Genomic DNA, 23,656 nt, shown 5'->3' with positions numbered 1-23,656 from the left:
TATTATACCCAACAATCCTTCATACAGTGGACTACCAGTAAAATTGATAAAAAAAATAAAAAAACATTGGAACCAAAAATTATTCAGACACTTTGACCTGACCATGTTTTGCTTAAGTGTTATCTGACATAATTAAGATTTTTTTTTTTTTTTTCTGACACAGTTTAACTGAGATCTTGTCATATTGTATTACATATTGTGTGTGTGTGTGTTTGTGTGTGTGTGTGTGTGTGTGTGTGTGTGTGTGTGTGTGTGTGTGTGTGTGTGTGTGAGAGTGTGAGTGTGTATGATGTCATCCCATGTAGTCATGATGGGTCCCTGTTAATGTGGGGCACAGTGGAGACAATGTCATATTCATGGTTTTACTTCCTCTTTTGACCCCCGTACTCATTAGCACGGCTCTGGAATGAATGGTGCATTATCTGGTGTCCATCCTATAGTGTACACACATTCTGTGGCAACTCCCCGCATGCTCCTCTCTCACATTGTTCCATAAAATCCAATGTCTGCTCACAAGGCTTACGCCTCTCCCCTACTCTCAAAGGAGTGGGGTCAGTGAAGCAGGTAGTGTTGCCATGGAGACAACTTTCTAGTTTATTTCAAGCACCCAGGTGAGGTTGTAACCTTGACCCGTGTTATTATCAATAAGAATTATTGTAAACCGTCACACTCTTAAATCGTGCAGCCGCGGTTCGGTTCCAGAGAATGAAGATGCCAAGCGAGAGAGAGGGGCGAGAGGGAACAGTGGGCCTTTCATTAAATTGTGAACGAGTCAGGGCTCTTCTGAAGGAGCTGCAGATTGCTGCAGCTAAAGCAGTGTCTTCACCCTGTTTGCTTTGCAAGGCCACTCGCCGCAGTGAAAAACTTTGCTTCATGCCCTGACCCCCTGCACGCTGCTGCCACTCTCTCCCGTATTGTCATAGCCCATCCTCTGGATTCAAGTGGGCAAACAAAGCCAGGATATCAAGCTCTGTAAATGCTGACTAGGGCTGCACGATTTTGAAAAAAAATGTGATAACCTGTTAAATAATGTGGGTCATGGACGGTGTGTTTCAATTCATCTTCAGGAAACATTGGAAGGCTTTCTAAAAAGGAAAAAAACTCTGTGGATTCCACATTTAATGATTATAAGGATCATTCTCACTCTAAAAGAGCACTTTATGTCAGTACTAGGTAGTGTTGTCAAAAGTACCATCTTTGATACTAAGTCTTTAGTGAGATGCTTTGAGCGCTGTTGAGCGGAACACCTTTGATTGGCCATTGTGTTCACTCGCTCATCAGATATTTCTGTGATATGCTACAATGATCAACGCACAGGAGCAAAAGCACACAGAAGTGTTTGAATTTTAAAGCATTTTGAAAGCAGGCGTCTATCAGCGGACCGGTTGAATTTGAAATGCTCCCGTGTGTATCTGTGCAAGCGCTCTGTGAAGAGTCACTGATGATTATTTACAACATGTTTTTGAGGTGTTGATCAAAGTAGCCAATCACAGACTCATCTGATTAGCACGTGAACACAATGGCCAATCAGAGGTGTTTACGAATACTACAGCACTCAAAGTGTCACATTTTTAAAATTTCAGTACTGACTTTGTACTGAAGTCGGTACTTTTTACAACACTGGTACTAGGCTAACTTAACATTGTTATTATAATGCGTGTCATTTTGATATCAATATACAGTATGTGAACCAATCTTTAGACTTTGTTTTAAAACAAATGGACTAAAAAGGGATTCAAGAGATGCAAGATGTCTTTTCAATTGTTAAAACAAAGCCGACCAGACAGTTGACACTGAAGACCTTTGAATACTGAAAAAAAAAAAAAAATAATAATAATAATAATAATAATAATAATAATAATAATAATAAAAAAAGCGGTGCAGGATTTATTTTGAAACTATTTTCACTCAAATTTTGGTTATACTTTATTGTATTAAGGTGCCATTGTTACGGTGTAATTATACAAGTACGTACTGACAGGGTTTGGTTTAGGGTTAGTTGCTTGTAATTATGCATTATTTACTGTTATTACTATAGTAAGTACATGTAAGATAAACGTAAAGAAAAAATTTTAGAATTTTAATTTTTTTTTTAAATAATTACAAAGAAATAGAAAATAACACATTCAATTAAACATCAAATTTTGCAGAGGACTGAAATACTTTATCTTGTAAAACGTGTACCGATAATCTTTGTGAAAAATATTTTTCTCAAACTGGTAAATAAAACATTTCACCATTACTAACTACGTTCCTAACTGTCGCCAAAGCCGAGCCCTTCAGCCATCTGTAGGCTCTCTGTACCTCTGTAGCAAGATGGTTTGGAAGCAAACTGAGAAAATCCATCACCCCATCCTCCACAACAAACAGCACTCGGTTTTTCAAGCCTGACCATGGTAGGCTGCCATTGGCATCAATACTCAAAGAGAATAGGGAGGAGGGAAGTCAGCTTCTGCTTGAATTAGCGATACTCCACATTCGCCCCAGAGAGCTCTGAAGTCACGGATGTGCAAAGATAGGATTACCGCCAAAGATATTCAAGCCAATCCTCGAACATCAACAATTATGGGCTGAGAGGCACAGCCACATACGCTCATAGAACAGCAGCACTTGATTTACTTTCTTATGTGCTTATACTGAACGCAAATCAGTGGCGTTATGCAACACCAGCTGTTGTCTCCCTTCAGTAACTGCTGCGTCAGAGGAAGATCGCCTTGTCGCTCTTAAAGGGAGCCACAATTCTGTTTAATCCTTCCAGCCCTATAAACCATCACTGACTGCATGTGCATGCACAAATGTATCAACAATGTGTTTAGCACAATTTGGACAAAACACCCCTAGAGACCCTATACTCTCAGTTTACAATTTACAAATGAATGATACTGGCATTGTGGGAGAATGCCCACTAATTTACAAAATAAAAATATAAACATATAAACAACATAAAATATAAAAGTACACATGACAAACAATGTGTGTTGACATGGTTTTAGTATGGAGGGGGGCTTTATAACCTTACAACTTTGTAAAAACACAAAATGTATTTTTTATAAAATTACAAGCATCACTTTTCTGCTTTTAAATCCTTCTAAAATTAGTTGAATTTATAAAAAAAATAAGTTAAAATTCAAGAATACTTAAGTGGTAATCAACTAGGGCTGCAACAACTAATCGATAAAATCGATAATGAAAATCATCGACAACGAATGTCATTAATAGCGTCTGCCCACCATGCACGAAAACTTACAGCGCTAAATAACGCATTTCTATGGACAAAATGGATCTAAAAATAGTGGAGGAAACTGAGAGAGCTGCTGCGGGAAATTACATGATCCAAGCTGCCAAACATGAGAATTCTTTAAGCTTCAAGCTAATGCATTAGCCTAATGTTTAACATGACTTGCCCTGACAGGCACTTTGACAGATGTGTGTGCTGTTTAATGTGTGATATGTTTCCTTAGCGCAAAACATTCAGTTTACAGTTACATACTTTTCTGTAAGTGTTACAAATTCACACAAGTATTTCCATTTTGCATGAAGGCTCTTCTTGACAGTCTGCTTTAAACTTCAGACGCGTGCGCGTCAAACAGATGGGTGGCAGAGAGGGAGACAATTAATTTTCAGCACAAAAATATGATGAAATATCAGATGTTGAAAGTTAAATTTAGGTTTAGAAGTCAACATGTAATTTTTCCAGTATTTTATGAGAGTGGTAACTGTAAAGAGTTAACGGCATGTAATTGAATACAAATGTATTTACTGGATACAGAAATTACAGAAACAGGTTACTGTGTCCAGAGTGAATGTGTGTGTCTGCAAAACATTCTTCTTGCCCGTTAACTGAGGTTGTTTTTTTCCTATATTATCTTTATTACTATCTTCATTTTTAATGTAGGGATTTAAACTGTCCCTTTACTTTATAGCTTTATTTGCATATAGCATAGATATTAGGTGCGTTTACATGACAACGTTGTACTAAAAAACGGCAACGTTTTTTCTTTGTATAGATGACAATGTTATCAAAACTATCTCTGTTCACTAGGGGTGAAATGGTTCTTGACTTCTTGAAAAAAAAAAAAAAAAAAAAAAAGTTAACACAGAGATGATACAGTTTTCAAAAATTTGTACTTTGAAACCTGTTTTTAAAAGTTTGCATTTTCACACCCCCAAAACTCTGTTGTTGTGTAAATGTAAGGCCAACATGCATAAAAAGTTTTCCATCTTATTTGAAAACGTTGTTGTGTAAACGGCCCCATAGATATATTCCCTAAATATGTTTTCATAGCGTTCACATGGCACATTTGTTTGAAGGACAGCATTGGGCAGGATGTGGAATAGTGTGTTTTGTCAAAATTGGGCTTTATCCGATTAATTAAATAAATAATCAGCCAACTAATTGATTATCAAAATAATCGTTAGATGCAGCCCTATAAATCAACATTAGCCACAAATGTTGTACCGAACCCAGAATGTTTATTTAGTTCCAGCCACAGTGGCTGAGTTACAGTATATTAAATGACATTTCCTTGGTTGCAAAAAAAAAAAAGAAAAAAAAGAAAGGGGGAGGGGGGTGCACTTTGAAGGTAAGCTTATTCTGCCTTGTTAATGCACCCCTTCATCGTCCGAGTATGGGCTTTTTTGTGTCAGCAATTCAGTACATGCCTGAATTATAGATTTCTTGCAAATTAAAACTGCAGGCAGACTGTATGTTTTAGCCCATTGACAAAACTGGAACCTTGGAAGTTGATGCTTGGCGCTTTGCAGATTTGAAGATCAGTCATTCTATTGTGCACCCTCTGGACCAGAGGGAAGCAAGCAGAAAAGAGGATATGTTTTTTTCCCCAAGCATTTTCATTCCCGTTTTCATCCCAAAGCAGCAGATTTCTGTGCTCCTAAAGGAACTGGTTCCAAAAAAAACAACTGTGCTGTGGTAACGCAGACTAAAGCTCTAATTACATTTATGGGCTTGCTCTGCAGAAGTCATAATTATACTACCTTTATTATGCAAATTAATGGGCTGATTTCAAAGAATTAATTACCCTTGTCCAAAGTTTGATTGGTAAATGGCTGTTTTCTGGTTCCAGCTATTTTTGTTGCATTTTGTACAGTTGGAGCATTTCAGACCGAAGATTCTGAGACGAAATTCCTGCAAAACGAAGTGATTGCTTTCCTTTTGATTATCAATACATGCCACTACTTAAGTGGCAAGATCATTTCTACAACCCCATACTTGTGCGGTTGGAAATGAATAAATAAACAAAATTAAATTAAATGCTGCAACCCTTTTCTTATCACATGAGTGCCTTTAATTGGAGTAATTTGCATCGCTCATCTGATAGGACTAACTTAATTTGAAAGTCTCTGTTGCTTTTAACCTCCATAGAGCTGAAGGAAATCAGTGGAGTGAAGTGATGCAGCTTTAAGACAAAGACTCAACTCAATGCTTCCTTTTTATTCAGATGGAGTCCACACAAAAACTCAGCAAATGAAATGCAAGAGCAGAGCCGGCCACAATGGACCGCTTGAATGGGCTGAAATGAGTTAGCCGAACAAAGAAGAGGATGAATAAGTACGGACCGCAAGACCCGGTGGATTAATGGCCAGTGGAGGTGGGGGATGATTCTGAACCTGAATGAGAACTCTCAGGCCAATCAAACTCAATCAAACCAAACTCTTAACCTCTGCTGGCGGATGACCTCGAACATAGAAGCGCCTCTTCTCCTTGTGCTCATAATCATGACTTAAGGACTCGAGAGATAATCACATATGCGGTTTCTGTGGAAGGAACGTATTTAGACTCAAGTCAATATTCGCCTTTTAAATAGGGCAGAATGTAACAACTCGCCGTATCGTTAGCATAAAGGAATGCCAGACAGCGCACATACATAGCGGAGACATCTTTGTCACCAAGAATATCATCTACTGTAGTAATTTAAAGGGTTAGTTCACCCAAAAATGAAAATTCTGTCATTAATTACTCACCCTCATGTCATTCATGTCATTGATGAAATCCGAGATCTCTCTGACCCCTCCATAGACAGCGATTCTATGGAGTTCTATGTCAGAACACCGACTCATTATTGGCCTGCTCCTGCGTCAGCATCACACACGTGTGTCGTGCTGCTCACATGAACAGCGTCGGCCAATACTGAGCCGGCGTTCTGATGTAGAACCTGGAAGCGCTGAACATAAACACCATAGGAGAATGACACAGAAGAGAAGATATTGTTGAATAAAGTCATTATTTTTGTTTTGTTTTTGCGCACAATAAGTATTCTCGTCGCTTCATAAAATTAAGGTTGAACCACTGCAGTCATGTGGATCATTTTAACTATGTTTTTAGTACCTTTCTAGACCTTGAAAGTGGTGGTTAAATTGCTGTCCATTGAGGAGGAGTCATACCTCTCGGATTTCATCAAAAATATCTTGATTTGAGTTCCGAAGATGAACGAAGGTCTTACAGGTTCGGATGAATTATTAATGACAGAATTTTCATTTTTGGGTGAACTAACCCTTTGAGACTTTATCTTGTTTTTGTCATCTAGATTTTGTTCTTTCACAGGTGTGGTCACACCATATGTGTGCTATCTGAGAATTGCACATGTAAATGCCTGTAGCGTCTACTTTCTATAAAAGCATTAGTAGGCCATACTTTTAATATCTGAGAATGTATGACATTATGAAGCTGTGCCAAACACTTAAGCACATGATAAGCACATCAAGAATGACATTCTGATTGTGACAAACACTTAAAGAAATGTCAAGCGCTTCAGGAACAGAGCGATAGGATACAGCAACAATCCTCTGACCATGCTGAGAGACAGCTTGAAAATATAAGCAGCCCTCTTTTCCACCTATTCAAATTTAACCGTTAGGTATACGAGATGACAGATTGCAAATTTTTCACTTGCGTACTATAACCTTTATCTGATAGCGACCAAAAAAGAAAAACACTAGGATAGCATAAGCAAATTACTGTGAGGCTTATATCTTCACTAAGCTCATTTTCCACTGAAATGCTTTTCCAACATCACAGATAAGGCTAGGAAAACACTCCAAGCTTGACATCTTGTTCCCTGACAGGGTGGATCAGAGCAGAGCTCCTCATGCTCAGATAAGAGGGGGTTAAAGCAGAAATAAAGCCAACACCAATCCCTCAGACTCCCAGCGCGGATGTTGGGTGCGCCAGACGGGTGAGCCAGGCCCCCAGAAGGCTTCGTTGGCAATGTTCAGCCACAGAATTGCTGTAAGTGCCTCGTTAAATGCCGAAACCTGGAAAACAATCGCGTTAATGAGTGAGAATGCAAGACGTCACAATGCACTCGATCCAGCGGGGTTCTGAACCCGGCCCCTGGCTTCTCAGCCACAGCGCCAACGACACAATATTACAATTAGCATGCTGATTAGCACCTGCCAAGACTCACTGGGAATGACAGGGGGCTAATGACAAAGTGGGCCAGTGTTGTATGTCATGTTCATTGGTAAATATCAACCACTTGGTATTCAGTATGCCCGCATATGTGCCCTCTTCAGCAAAAAGGAATTGTTTAGTTGAAAGCAAGACTGAGGAAGACAGCGGCCACCGGTGTGTCTCATTATTTCCATCCATGTCTGAAAATCAGGGCTGCAAAAAAAAACAAAAAAAACAGAGTAACAAAGACTTTAATTGTCCACAACCTTTATTTAATGAGCAGCTTCGAGACAAAATGGCCTGTCTGTAATGTTTTATCACTAATGACGCAACTTGCTTTTCATGCAAGGAGGAGACTCAGATGATACTCTGAATACACACAGTAACAAAAAATGCGTAGAAATTCTCAGAGGGTGGCTCAGGAACTGGCTTAATATGCAGTTAAAAGGGGATTCCAACCTTGTGAGGTTACTTTATTTCCCAGTGTTGAGTTTATTTTTTATCACAGCATTGTTTATCACCTCACTTCCTGTTCCCAGTGAATCAATATGCGGTCAATCTCTAGGCAAGGAGAACGCATCGATTTGGTTCTTAAGGCTGTACAACCTTTAATCTCCTGAAACGTCGCCGAGCTCCTGAATGCTTTGAGGGCACTTTATGCTGGACTGTGCAAAAGCTAAACAGGGCAGGAAATCTATGCACAATCAACAATCCAGCCTCTTACGGCTAACGTAATGGCAAAAGGGGGAGCGTGTTTTGGCTCTGTTGAGCCAACCTATGAGCTGAGATTTAGCTCTTTATTGATCCTCTTCCATGTCCATTTTATTGGTCACATATGTGAGTTTCAAAAAGTGCCACTAAAACTAAATCTAGTGTGAATAGTAGTGTGTATCACTTGAAAGTTGTGTTTGCCACAACTCTGATTTGCTGTGAATACATTCAAAATATATTCTACAATGCCTTTCTCTGATTGCGAGCAGGAAGGTAATTATTTCTGTGAAAGAACAGAATGAAGATGATGTTTGGTAATAGGTTCTTCATGAGGGTCTTTGTAGCAGGCATTGTGAGATGCCAAGGCCATGTTAATAAATATGTACACTGTCCGCTGTTTGATAAAGTTTGAAATTAATTAGTGGCTGCTAAACAACTGAACTCATCAGGCCTGTATTTATGAGACAATACCCCTGAGTGTTCGGAGAATAATCCAGAAGTTTGAGCTGCTATTCATTATTGATGATAAAAGCATAAGTTAGTTCTCATGTTCCATGCATAACACTGAATTTAACAGCACAATGGATCACATTATGCTATGTTTTATACCAAACCTTGATCAGGCTTTTGTGTCAGATGAGAGTAACTAAAACAACCCCACATTTAAAATGAATGACTACTCGAGCAAATCGCAACGATTTTGCAGCACATGCCTCGAGAATAAGTTTGTCTATTAGGCAGATGTGCCTGTTTTTCAGCCATTTAAATTATTTACATCGTTTTTAGATTTATTTAACAGGCCTCAGTAATCCAAAGAGAAAGATCAGACAGATCATTTTGTCTGAGAACTTAAAAGTAGTGTTAATTTTGTCATTTTTTTTTTTCTTATTTTTTTAGTTAGTCTTAGTCACGTGTTAAATGTCCTTTTTTAGTTTTATCATATTTAGTCAACCTACTGTTTTTGTTTTGTCAAGTTCTGGTTGATTAGATAATCACAATTATTTTGCTCAAAACTGTTATCTTGATTACAGAGCACAGTTTTTTTTTTTGTCATGAGAAATTTCACTTTCACCTAGACCCTGTTTATACAGTACCTTGTTTTAACAGGCATTTTTGTCAATCAGATCACAAGTGGACAATGCTAAACACAGGTATAAACAGTGTCTAAAACGTTTTGAGTTTGTTCACTTTCGAACACTTCCAGAAGTTAGCGAAAACGCAATCGACCGGATTGCAAAACGGTTAAGTGGTCAAATGCGTTCAAACAGCCACAAAAGACCACCTAGGTCCGCCTTCTGACCTAACACGTAAACATTATGGGAAGTGCGCTAGCCAGATGGGGTCTGTTGGCTGAGGAGTCTGGTATGAAGAACATACCAAGCACAATTTTCTCTCACCATTCCTGATTTCTAACACACACTCACAGCGTTTGGCATTGTCTTGCGGCTGTCAGAGCAGAAACGAAAGCTGCTGCTCACTGTATGTTTTGCATCGTCTCCTTTCACGTTCATATGTAAATTGAGCTTATTTTGTCCATTAGATTAAAAGATCGTGAAAAGCCCAAACATTTACCCACCCATAGACCCTACCCTTGAAGAAATCAGGACAGAAGTGGTTGAAAGTGTACAAAAGAGACGGATTAAAACACCAGATGTAAACGGGAATGTGTGTACTTTATCTACTTGTGATCAGATCGACCAAAAAGCATCCAATTCTGTCATCACTCACCCGTAAGACCTTCGTTCATCTGCGGAACACAATATCTTTATTTATGTTCCGAAGATGAACGAAGGTCTTACGGACATGAAGGTGAGTAATTAATGACAGGCATTTTCCTTTCATTTTTGCTTGGTGAACTAACCCTTTAATACCAGGTATAAACAAAGGCCTAGAAGCACAAATCAAAAGGAACATCAACTCATATTCATGGTTTGTTTTGAGCATTTTTAACTGATTTTTAATCTGATTCACAAAATTTGAAACAAACAAAAAAAACAAGTCTTTCTTTTGTCAAAGAGGTTGCATAAGTGCATTTATTCCACAACCACAATCACAAACAATATGATAAAGAGCAATGTTTGATCTATTACAGTTTATTACTGAGAATCAGTGCTTGACATTAACTTTTTTGCTCACCAGCCAATGTGGCTAGTGGTTTTCCAAAGTTACTAGCCACTCAGCATTTTCACTGGCCACAATTTTGCTGTTGGGAAATTACATTTTATATGATTAAAGTTGACTCTGGCATGCTTAAATTACTTGATTTTGAGTAATTTTACTTGATTTACAAGATTTAAAACCCTTTCAAACTTACAAATGCAGATTGACCACCCAAATCAAGACTATACATTGTATATATCAGATATGTACAGTTATTTTTGTTAGGCTATATAAAAAGAACAAAGAAGCAAATTACAAATAGTAATTTAATTTTTTTTTTTTTTTTTTTTTTTTTCCAGATACATATGTTTATTTAGCATACATGTATACATGTATTTAACATTTTTTGATGTTTGATTAACATTAATGACAGAGGGGTATTTATTTGGGGGCTGCTGAATGCATGGATGTCATATCCATTTTTACCCACCTGTTTACGTCCACTTAGCCGTAAGCCATAGACGACTGTATTCACGCGAGATACTCCACACGATGCATTTTGACATCTGTGTGTGCGTGTATTCAGGCGCAAGGAGAACTGAATCGCGCATGCGAGCGCTTCTGTTGTGTCATTTAGCGTGATTCCGCCTATCCCACCTTCACTAACCGCAAGTTAATCGATAAAGAATTGTGACTGAATCGTAATTTTGTGATACGACAAGCTTGGCTACTTTTCATTTGGCTGTAGGCTGAAATTATATTCAACCCGCCAAAGTGGCTAGTGGGAGTGGCTGTCTTACCCGCCACAGCTGAAATCTACCCGCATTTGGCGGGTTGGCGGGTGTTAATGTCAAGCCCTGCTGAGAATGTTTGATTGCAAATTTAGTCATAGCAAACAGCACAAGTGACCTCGTGGAAGAACATAGACTGGCTGTATTGCGCTTTCATTTAAACATAATATCGCTATGGAATCACTAAACTCCAGCATACATGTTTGTTGGTGTTTTCAAATCCTGTTTTTTTTTTTTTTTTTTTTTTTTTTTTTTACGCAGTGCAGGGAGAGTGTGCACACATAGTTGCCAGGTTGCAAAGATTAAGTAAAACACTGGGCAGAAAAATGTATCCTTTTAAGAGGAAAGTTCAGATTGGGAGATTGACTGGGGAAAAAAAAAAAAGCAGAACTATTTTTAATGTGGCAACCCTAAAAAAAAAAACTCATGATGTTCCAAACCTGTATGATTTAATATATTCTACAAAACACAAAAGATGACATTTTGAAGAACACCTCAACCGTCTCAGTTAGTTTGGACCCTGCTGACTTTCACCCCCTCCACCCCCCGCAAAACAAAACAAAACAAAACAAAACAAAAAAAAACAATATTTTCTTTTGTGTTCTACAGAAGAAAAAAAAATCATACAGGTCTGTAAATGTAAATTACAGAATTTTTATTTTTGAATGAACAAGCCTTTTAAGTACACAAAATGCAGTGGTTCTCAATTCATTTTGAGGTGGACATAATGAAAGTATTATTAATCTCATCACTTTTCATTCAGACTGCAAGCTCAAAATGAAGCATTATTCTTTTGCTGTGATTCAAGAATGGTACTGGAGATACTGACACTACATTTTAGTGCGCTTTCTTTCCAAATAATGCAGTTTTTTTTTTTTTTTTTTTACAAAAACTGAACTAGTTGTGAATAATTTCAATCCTCAAACCTTCATATAATCAACTCTTTATACAGAAACTCACAAATCTGTAATAAAACTTCAATGAATCTACAGAGGTTCATTTCCAGCTTTCTAGACATTCGTTCTTCCCTCTTGCCATCTGTTGAGAAAACATGAATAAGTGGGTGCATTATTTAGCAATTAACGAAAAGTACACTAAGTGAGTTTGCTAGAAATGACATTATTGCAGGACCTCTACAAGGCACTCTACAAGGGTTTATTAGTTGGCACAAGACTGAAACACATTTATTTGGACTGCCTAAAAAGAGAAGATGCAGAACAAAAAATCGTGAACGTAACAAAACTCAAACAGAACCAGAGTAGTATAAAGCATCCACCTACACCACATCCAGTGCACTATCGCTCCCCATTAGCGACTACACGCATGCCCCACTCTTTATCATGGTCCTTAAATAGGGCTGTGGAATTATAAAGGAAGTCATTAGATTTAATTAGACCAATTAGATCCAAATTGGAACTGAATGATGCGGGTGCATGCCACCAAACAACATGGCACCGATAGAGTGAATCCTAATTGAAGTGCAGACTAGACAGAGGAAGGGATAAAAGACAAACGGCAACAGGCACATTTATGAATAAAATTTAGCCTCAAAAGCAACCGAGACCCCATTCCCGACCCATATATGCATGCATCAAGCTCACAGAGAACCGGGGACCACACTGCCTTTTTTGTGATTGGCAGTGTTTAGAAGAAAATTACAGGCCTCCCTCCCCACAGGTTCAGCTGATTATTCTCAAAAGACAAGCCGAGCTGCACCATAATCTCCGTGTTTCCATGGGGTCCTGATTGTAGCACAGCCCTGGAAGTTTGATAGAGCAAACTTCAAAGGAATGAGCGAGGTAAGGTGCCTGCTCTCTCGGGATTGCGGTTGTGCAGGCGAGGGTATCGAAGCATGAATTATCTATTAGTGTGACTGATATTACAGCAGGGGCCCTATTTTGAGACTGAAATAGACATATATATCATGAACTTGTGGCTGCGTGGCATTTTTCGTGCTGCCGCTAAAGGCTGATAATCTAACACAGTCATTAGACCACTCTTATTAGACCAGATTTGACGAGCCATGGATGTACAAAAATGCTACACGTGTTAAAAAACACAGCACAATTGAAATTACATTTATATCCAAAAAATTTTTTTTTAAAAAAATACACACTTTCAAAAGGAAAAATGAGTCTATTCATGCTGGAAAAGTGCTAGTGAATCCCTTAGATGATAAAAAATTAACATTTAACTGCATATAAGATTTTACTCTTCCATGAAAATCAGCATAAAGACAAAACAGCCAACTGAACAAGCTATTTTAGACAAATTTTAAAGAAATGTGGGAGGAATCTCAAAGATCTGCAATAATATTCTGTGTGCACAGGCTCAGCATTTGGCAGACAGTTACAGTTGAAGAGAACGTACTAGATGATCCAAGAAAAACATTGTCGAGTCCCCCACCAGCCCCTTTCACAACAATGTACACAAGGGCAAATATTTAACAGTAACAATTTGCAGAACACAAGCGCAGCACATCACTTACGTATGCCCTATAATTTTTGAACTGTGAAAAAAGACCTTGGGGAATTAAAATATGGCATTTGTATGGAGATCGTATATTTGTCATCATTCACCACTTGCTTTGTGGACCACAATCCCTACTGCTTTGGAATACCACTGGGAAACAAAGCCAAATGTTCCAACATCTCTTCAAACTTTCATTTCATCTTTTTCCCCCCTGTCTCTATTTCTGCTTTATGTTCATCTGACTTGAATTTCACATGCTACTGTATGCCCTGAACCGTAATTTTCCAAAGCTACAACAATTTCCTCTTTTCTCGACCCAGAAAGGGAGCTGGCTATCCTATCTGTGCCTTCTGTCTTGTTACTGTTCAGGGATGACCGTCTGACCTGAAGAAAAAGAAGAAGAAGAAAAAAAGGCAGATGGCTTCTTTAACTAAGCTCTTGTCTGAAGCCCAAATATGTCTGTTGTCAGCACAGTAGGAGAACAAAAGAAGAACCACTCAGTTAACAGGATTAACAAATCCAGATTGGAAAGATTTTGTCTACATGGCATAAGCACACATGAGGAGGGTTGCTAGTCCGTTGCATGAGCCTTTAAGACCCTAAGGCAAGCTAATATCCTTTATTTCATCACACTTATCACTAAATCGTATCAAGTATTTAAGAATCCACAAAATAGTGGATTAGACATCCTAGCAAAAAAGATGATTAAACAAATCTTCATTCATGTGCAATAACATTGGTGACCGGAAATTTGAAAGTCTAGTTAAACTGATGATATACTCACCAAACTAGATATTTTAAGCTATAAATATACCATTTAAAGTTGGGGGCCGGTAATATTTTTTTTTTTAATTACTTTTTTTTTTTTTTTCTCAATGTTTTTTGAATAAACTTTATGATCAAAAGTTTTTGATTAAACATACATTGAAACAGTAATAATCACTGTTAGATGTCACTGCAGATTTAACAGCACAATACTATAAAAACCTACAGTACAATACCACATTTCTACATTACAGTAAAATACCGTAATTTATATATTGCATTCTAGGTCATTCTGATTGTAACTGGAATATTTTATATTAGTAACTGGAATAGTATATTTTAGTGTTGATGTGACCTACCTAGCTGTAATATGCCAGGCAATAATACAGAATTGCAGTAAATAATGTGCCACCAGACGTCACATCAAGCAAACAGAACATAACTGCTGGTGACAGGAAAAGCAGAACGGTGGATTTCTGGAAGTTTGGTAAGTTAATTTTATTATTAGGTTCTTACACTATAGTGTACATCATTTTTAGTGTGGAATAAAACTGCAAATTTAGCCAGTGAACGTTGCAATCTCTTCCCTAACTCAGTAATTTCTGGTTGAAACATAGTTACAGAGTTAGATGTCTACCCGCTGTTTCACTCTGCTGCTTTCCTGATGTTTTAAATTAACTTAGGGTTTATTTCGTCCAAACCATATTCTATGATTTTTGGAACAGTGGAAATTCAAACTGAAATGGTTTTGGTGAGTTTTATTCAGTTTCTGTCAAGTTTGAATGTAGTTTGTTTTTATGATGGTGTTCGAAGTAAAATTACTGTGTTTGTCAATGGAGACAGGTGGGTTTGAGGAGATCGATGAGTAAACTAAAAAAACAAAACAAAAAACAAAACAAAAAATGAAATACATGCCATGGCAAAATATTCAGCAAGGTTAAATATAGGGTTTTTTTTTTATTGACCTAAATTGTTGGAGTGTATGTGTTAGCCTAATATACATCATTGAATCAATCATATTTTGATTTCTTACAGCTCTACAGTGTGGTCCACTCGTCTTTGCACCCTGGGAAGGGCATTGTTGTTACAAGGTAGTTTATGAGTATTTTGTAAGTATTAGCCTAATTAATAGATTTATAAACTTTTAAATTTAGTAGGATTTGGTTTTGCTACAGAATTTCCATTCGCCATTTCTCCTTTACATTGTCTGTTCATCTTTATTGAATACATTTTATAAGATGAATTAAACTGTTAATATATTATGCATTCATTTGATTACCACTGTTTTGATAATTTTGTATTAAATAATAAATCCAGAAAAAAAAATAAAACAATTTCTTGAAAAAAAAAAAATAATAATTCAGGGAGCCATATTATTGTAAATAATAATAAGTTAAGTTAATTAAGTTTTATGAATTCAATTTAGTAGAAATGCATTTTATTGTTAAAATCTAATTAAACTATTAAAATGAAATCCAGAAGAATAAAAATGTATAAAAAACTATTTAGAAAAAAATAAATAAATAAAACATTTCAGGGCCATAATTTTTGTTTAACTTTTTCAATAAAATTATTGTTAACATTGTTAACATTTTTTTTTCTTCAATTATATAGACATGCTTTTTGATTACTAAAATTTAATTTTAACCATTAAAACAAAGTCCAGAAAAATCTAAATGGAAAAATACCAAAAATAAAATGGATTTCAACAGCTATGCTGCTTAATACTTTTGTGGAAACCAGCATGTTTTTTTTGTTGTTGTTGTTTTGTTTTTAATTTCTCTGAGGAATAGAAAGTTAAAAAGAATAACATTTATTTAAAATGGTATTAGTATATAATATTGTTACCAAAAAAACAAAAAAACAAAAAATTGTAGTTTTGTAAATTTGATTGGTAGTGTGTCTATATTGTGTGGTTTTGAAATGGTCCAAATGTTAAGAACCAAACCACTTTTGTAACAAATTCAGTAGATAAACAACTGGTATTTGGCAAAGTGCAAAATGATCAAGCACAGCCTGAACATTTCTACATTCCAATTTGCAGGTCTCACTCGTGTGCCGATTCAGTGCTCAAGCATCGCTGTGAAATGAACTTGACTTTTAGAATAACTACCATAATAATAACCACACCACAAAAACAGAGCTGTAGCCAGAGACATTCACGCATTAAAGGTGACACTTGATTCTTAAGTAGCCACAGAGCACACATAAAGAAACTTCATAAGAAGCTCAGCAATTATATAATTCTGCATAGGACAGTTCCTGCTCTAAAGGACACCCTGGGAATGCTATGCTGAAATAAACTAAATCTGCCTAGGCCTGGAATCTCTTCTTTATGTAAAAAGCACAATAACATGTCTCTGCTGATGGACAAATCTGACGGGGACATCAGTGGATGACAAAAATGACTGAAAGCAGCTTATTGCCAAACACTATTGCGAGTCCATCAATGTGCTCTGAGTGACCGGATTACTGAATATCTGTTCAGGGAGTGCATAAAAACACATGATTACAGGCATTTGGGACTCAGCGTCTGCTTTTCTATATTAAAAATGAATAGATTCTTTTACGTCACTGTTGTAATGCCTAACAGTAGCATGTATTTTTCAATAATAACCATGTTTTCATACATCTATAAACATATAGGCCTGTTCTTCTGTCATATATTCCTGCCAATTTATTTGCAGTAAAGAGAAAACCTTTTTTCTTCAATTGGTTTATATCTGCACAATGTAAAGCTTCACTGCAATGTTATGCAGATATGCAATTCTGGTTCTCTGCACATGCACAGTATCTACTTAAGACTAATGCTGCATCCATACCCATCTGTCTAGCTCATTTGTACAAAGCCCCTAACTGTAAACAGTCAGTGATTATGGACTATATTTTAGGGATGGGTCACAATAGTCCAACAACCATCTAGTCAAAACTATTTGGTTTCTTTCCCTGCCATGGACGCAAGAAATAAACCACTTGGCTTTACTTTTGAGCTACAGCTACTCTGTTTTTTTTTTTTTTTTTGGCACAAATTGCACAAACAATCGATTCTCCTAAAATGTTTCAAGGGAATCCAGATCTATAATAACAGTTAAATGTAATTCTAACCTGCCTTTGATACTGACATGAAAACCACGATCCCCGTGGCGAGTTTGCAAATACAAACACTATTTTTAATCTGATGTTGACCTAAGACATGAGACTTCTGAGTACTGAGGAATCCTTGCCGTGTGGTTAGATGAAGCGCAGATCACCCCAGCGGGCCACCATACCGCATTTCACCAGACACTGAGAGATTACAGCCTGACCCATTTTGTTTTATTAGGAAAAACGAATCCTTTTGACATAGTAGGTCAGAGGAGCCAGTACAAATGGCTACATTTTTTCATTGTAAAACAAACATTGCCTGCATGCACTGCCTTTCACATTTGCTCTTCAAGTGTGACCTGATAAAATTATTTTAATAAACCTTAAGGTAGAGTGAAGGGGATAGAACGATGAGTGTCAGCCGTGCTGATATAAAGCCCCAGCGATCTTAAATAACTAGATGAAACGGGGAGTGAGATACAAATTGTAATGTACCCAATGATTCAATGTCAGAACACAATAAAATGACAAGCGCAAAAAATAGGCTCGCCGAGCGCTTGTGCGTTGGCTGTAATGAATGGACTGAAACTCCAAAAGATTGCGTGCACATTTATCTTTTTGTCTGCATGCTGCGACTCTAAGCTACAAAAAGCTCTGAACAATACAAGCTGTGAACAAAGAGAACTATCAAAGAACAAATTGTTATCCAGAAAGAAGAGCCAACAACTTCCAAGCCATTTAACATCTTCAATGGATCCAACAAGTTCAATTCTTGCTGGATGGACCAAATATGTAATCCAGCGTCTTGAGATTTCCGAACTACGAACAGACCAACCTCTAAGCATTTTGACTTTGTAGTGATTTCTGAACCAAAGAGTCCTATTTTATCTTCCTGTGTACTACAAGAGGAAAAACTCATTGGTGTTTAGAAAGCACTAAATCCTTATTTGTACAGCCAGAAGATAAATGGATGTGCTTCCCAAGGGACCTTACTTTATGATAACATTCAGTACATATCTCTTGTCTCTTGATGGGGACTAGATATATGTTGAGAAAAGAGCAGCGATTAACCTTATATGCAAGACTTCTGAGTGGGTGAATTGGTCTTAATGGTAATGCTTATGGGTGCTGGTAATCTCTATTTAATGAGAACTTGCTCAGTGTGAGCTGCAGTATAATGATGAGGTAAACTGCTCCATCATCAGCAGCTCTCCAACACAGGATGGGAAGTGGGAAGTTGCGGTGGCGCTGCGTTTCACAATTTGACCCTTTGGTTCATCTGTTGTCTGCAAAACAATTTTTACAGTCACAATGAACGTTAAATAACGGTCTCAGTTTCCGCCAAGCACCAAGGTACAACTGCATAATGCCAGACTATAAATGATGTTCAATGAAACAACTCAATATTTGAAAGAAATCTGCCTTTTTTGTGCTTATTTCCTCTAAAAATGTAAAGGATTAGTTCACTTCAGAATTAAAATTTCCTTTTTTGGAGGAAAACATTCCAGGATTTAATCCATTTAGTGGACTTAACAAGGGTACAACAGGTTGAAGGCCCAAATTTCAGGTTCAATGCAGCTTCAAAGGGCTCTACACGAGGAATAAGGGTCTTGTCTAGTGAAATGATAGGTAATTTTCAGAAAAAAAAAAAATTATATACTTTTTAACCACAAATGCTTGTCTTGCACTGCTCTGTGATGCAATTTGGAACTTCAACCCTTTGTACTAGAGTTGTCAAAAGTACTGACTTCGGTACCAATCGGTACTGAATTTTTAAAAATGTGATGCTTTGACGGCTGTTGAGCAGATTCATAAACACCTCTGATTGGCCATTGTTCACGTGCTCATCAGATATGTCTGATTGGCTTATGAAAGCACAAAGAAGTGTTTGAATTTGAAAGCGTTTTGAAAGTGGGAGTGTTTGAAAGCATATCAGCGGACTGGTACAATAGACGGGTGCTTTCAAATGCTCCCATGTGTATTTATGTAAGCACTCAGTGAAGAGCGTCACTGGTGACTATTTACAACATTTTTAAGCGTTGATCATTGAAGCCGGGAACACAATGGCCAATCAGAGGTGTTTACGAATCAGCTCAACAGCGCTCAAAGACATTTTTAAAATGTCAGTACTGACATGGTACCGAAGTCGGTACCTTTGACAACTACTGACATCGGCTAAAATGCAATTCAGTATACAGCACTTTAATAAAGCACATTCTGTTTGATATTAATCTTTTGGGTGATACATCATGGGGCGGCTGATTACATGACATTGAATTCTTGGGGATTCTCTTACTCAGCAAACAAGCATCCCAGTTTGGCTTCTGTAGAATAAAGCATCCTTGTTGGATATTTCACCCAAACAAAGAGCAATTTAGAAGAAATTAGAATCAAACAAGTTACTCATTTGCTGGTCAGCATGTATTTCGCCTTCGGGGGCTCCATTGTGAAGAAACAAGGGAATGTCATTACAGAATTTTAATCAAGACACAACTGCCTTTATTTACTGAAATAAATACATAATTGAATCCATGATTCATGTTCACAATGGGTTTGAATAGGGGCTTTTGTCTTTGTCAAAGTCAATGAGTTCATTGATCATCTAGCGGTGGAGTCTTGTATTGCTTTCAGCATCTTGACTCATCAATCATTATCATCACGTCTGTCAGTGGCGTTTAGGCAGAGGCAAATAAACTGACCTTTGCTTAACTAAAGGAATAGTCTCCAATCCAAAACATCCAATCCCAACGACAATTTATTGCTTGCTGATTTTCTAATCATGACATGTACAGTATTTCATTTTCAGTCACCAAATAATTGAATCATGCCATAAACTGAATAAAATGGCTTCTAATAGAAATATACACCATGAGAATGTTTGTCATCCACTCACACACGTACTGTATAACAAAAACATTACCAATAACACCAGTAATCTCTAGAGATACAGCCCAAACTGAAAGAATTAAGAGAGCTCTTGTCTCTCCTTGCGCTGTCATTTACAGAGCAAAGCAACCAATCAATAGCGAGGCGGGCATGGCAGATTCCAGACGTAATCCTCAAAATATTCTTATGTGGATTAGCTTCTCCTCCAGCCATTTTCATTTTCACTCTGTAAGGTATTAGTCTGACAGCCAAGTGGAGCAAAACAAATAATACACACTTCAAATGGGAAGAAACGTCTAATAACAGCAACCTGGTTAAGCTGCTGCTTGCCTTTTCTCTATTTCCATATAAACTTATTTGCTGTAGGCCCTAAACAAATTATATGTGCTATATGTTGTGTACTAAACGTTCATCTGATTTGAAAAGCATTATCGCTGGCTAATGGAAACTAGGGAGTCCCTGAAATATGAGGCTACTGTCAAAGCAGGGCTGTTAAGCATAAGCCTCTGTCCTTTACATTCAAAGACATTGTGTGAAAACACAAAAGCACAATTAAATAAAGCTTAAAGCCTCCAAACAATGGGCACAGAAGACACTCCAAGTGTGTAAAGAATTAGAGGGGGTAGTAAGAGTAAATTGATGGAGATTTTGTACTAGTTTGGAATCGACAGTGATTGTTAGCTGGTATAGGAAATGCTAGGTGTCACATTATGAAGGCATTATTAGAGTAATTTTAGGGGTTCAAGACTAATTAGACAAATGTTTGTTTTCTCTAGCAGTGATTTGCTAATGCAAACATAGTTCAAACCCTTTATCATATATCATAATATTTTGCTACAGTCATGTAAACACAATAAAACTGAGATATTATACATTCAGACAAGAGTCAACTATTTAATCAGAATATGCCCCCAACATAATATGCCAGAGTTTTTGTTAAAAACATTGACTGCCACCTACACACAGTTGTTCAAGTAATCATAGACTAACACACAAAAGGTTTGCAGAAATAACTATTACTCATCATCACATCATACTGTCTCGTATACATATAAAAAAAGACAAGTTGTGACAGATCAAATAATAGATATTATTGCGACATGACAAGACTGAATGTCTATTGCGCAAAGATCTATGAGGACATCTAACTTAAGAAACCGGTTTTTCATGCTGTAGATCTCTGAACACTATGTCTGGCACGGAGCACCGCACCGCACCGCAACGAAACGCATAAAGAAAGGTAAAGGTAAAGGTAAAGAAAGGCACTTGTTTTGACACATTGTGTTTCCAATCACTGACTATTTTTTCAACAAAAGTGAAAGCAGCTGTATTATTGCACACGTTTTTCCGAGCATCGTCGCCCGGAGGGATAATAGGCACTATTTACACTGCAAACGAGCGACACGACGCGGCAAACGCAGAACCTCCAAGTTACAATCGACGCAAAGGGACAAACTACGCTCCAGAAGCGAAGCGTGCATTGCAGCTTCTGAGCAGAAGCAGCACGAGCGTCGACCAAGACGCGTTATTATTTTATCAAGTGAAAAGACCTGCACTTGTTGACTCCGTTTGAACACCACGACTTCTGTTGACAAGAATAATACTCTTCTATAAAGAATATTCGGAGATAAAAGATGAGAGCGGGTAAATAAACGGTTAGTCTGTTACTTAGAGACTGCGTTGAATGACGGAGGAAATCTTGCCAGTGCCAAGAGCAACAAAATACAAAACATTCCCTCAGCGGCGAAGACAATGCGAATTATTTCAAAAAGTGATGTGTTTGTTTAAAACACAGCTTCCACAGCTCCTAAAGTTCGCTATTTGAACATTTATATATATATATCGAGAAGTGAGAACAGTACAGAGAAACAGCGCGCGGATGCTGGCAGATTACAGCGAGCGGTCACACTCATATGCGCTACTCTGACTTAAAGGGACAGTTCACACACACACACACACACACACACACACACACACACACACAGAAAAATAACATTTCTGTCATTTATTCACCCTCGCGTTGTTCCATGTGGAGTCCGAAAGCATGACTATCTTTCTTCCGTGGGGCACAAAATAAGACGCAGAATGTTAGGGACCGACAGCCTCACTTTCATTGCATCTTTTTCCATAGAATAAAAATGACTAAGGCTGTCATTCTGCATCTCCTTTTGTGTTCCACAGAATACAGACAGATGTGAAAGAACATGAGGAACCGCAAATGACGAGCATTTTAATTTTAGGAGAACTGTCCCTTTGAAACACAAACAATGTTTTGTGATAAAAGGCGTTAATGCATATTCCTAAACTTATTCCTTAAACTTAAAGGAACTCATTCACAGGGTTATGTGAGCTACATGAAGCTGATGCGTCGCTGTCCGTGATGATGCATCGTAACTGCTGCATCTTTTCACAATCCATTCCAATGACTTGCAAACTCGCAAAGGCTCAAATAAGACTGCGATTAATGTGATTTCAGAGCCACAACTTAAAGAAACATCAACCGAGAAACAAATCCATCACAATAATCCATTGAAACAGAAGCTGTTATTTAAGAACGAAGCTTTGCGTTCAGTAAAGGTCAGTGCATGTTCCCCTTTCCAAAAGACTGCTAATATCGTGGTAACATCTCTACAGTGTAGCCCATCTTTAACGCAACTAATTTACTGGTAAAACAATTTTAGTTTCTGTAAGGGAGAGAAACATCCCGCTTCTCCCGCACGAGAGACCCGCAGCAAGAGCAAATGAAAAACACCAGCAGACTTTATCGCGTCAAAGTTAACAGAAATGACCAGAAAATCCACATTTCGCACGAACGCTTCAGTTTCAACAACACGTATGTAACTTTGTAGCCCACCGGTACTTTTAACTATCACTTTCAATCAAGACGCCACACTGTGTACAAATCTCGGCACGCGGCGAATGTCAGTCACGCTGGCGCAACCATTTTTGCCTTGAAATACAAGCAGATTAAAGCAAAAGCACAGTTCCTACCTGTATAGATAGCTGCCGAAATGGTGAATAAAATGAGGAGAGTAGCGAGAGATCCGTTGCTCGTGTTCGCCATGTTGGACACCTGCTTCATTCTGAAGCTCGTGAGTGAGTTGAGCTTCACCTAGAGCAACGGGAGCTGCGCGTGATGAGATGCTGGGAAAGGGCGGGAACAAATGCCCATTCAAAAAGAACGTCAGTGCATTTAATACAATCCTTATAGCCTACACAGCCGAGTCTCTTGATGTTATTGAATAGAAAATATATTTTTATGTGTAGCGATGTAAAAGACAAATGTGTTTGTTTCTGTAAAAACACCCTGTTGATCAAAATAAAGAGGCCTCCCTGTTCCTACACAAAAAAGTGCCATGGTAACCATATAGTTTCCGGCAGAATGCCACAGTGCAGTTATTATACAGTTAGCTTACTGTGTTTATTGTTAATAAAA

At 37.7% G+C, this 23,656-nt stretch overlaps 1 protein-coding gene across 4 annotated transcripts in view; it reads right to left on the bottom strand.

Moving 5' to 3' along the window:
• Positions 1-23,381, bottom strand: part of cadm1a (cell adhesion molecule 1a) — a 308,628-nt gene extending 285,247 nt beyond the window's left edge. For all 4 annotated transcript variants that reach the window (XM_048165550.1, XM_048165552.1, XM_048165553.1 and 1 more), the window contains exon 1: positions 23,212-23,381. In XM_048165550.1, the coding sequence (XP_048021507.1) occupies positions 23,212-23,302 (91 nt within the window). In that variant the 5' untranslated portion in view covers positions 23,303-23,381. The remainder of the gene's footprint in view (positions 1-23,211) is intronic.
• Between the last annotated feature and the right edge of the window lie 275 nt (positions 23,382-23,656).

Source organism: Megalobrama amblycephala, linkage group LG18 (genome assembly GCF_018812025.1).
Source record: "Megalobrama amblycephala isolate DHTTF-2021 linkage group LG18, ASM1881202v1, whole genome shotgun sequence".
In the NCBI taxonomy this organism is placed as follows: Eukaryota; Metazoa; Chordata; class Actinopteri; order Cypriniformes; family Xenocyprididae; genus Megalobrama; species Megalobrama amblycephala.
Note: the sequence above shows the minus strand (reverse complement) of the source record. Positions and strands in the feature narration are given on the sequence as shown.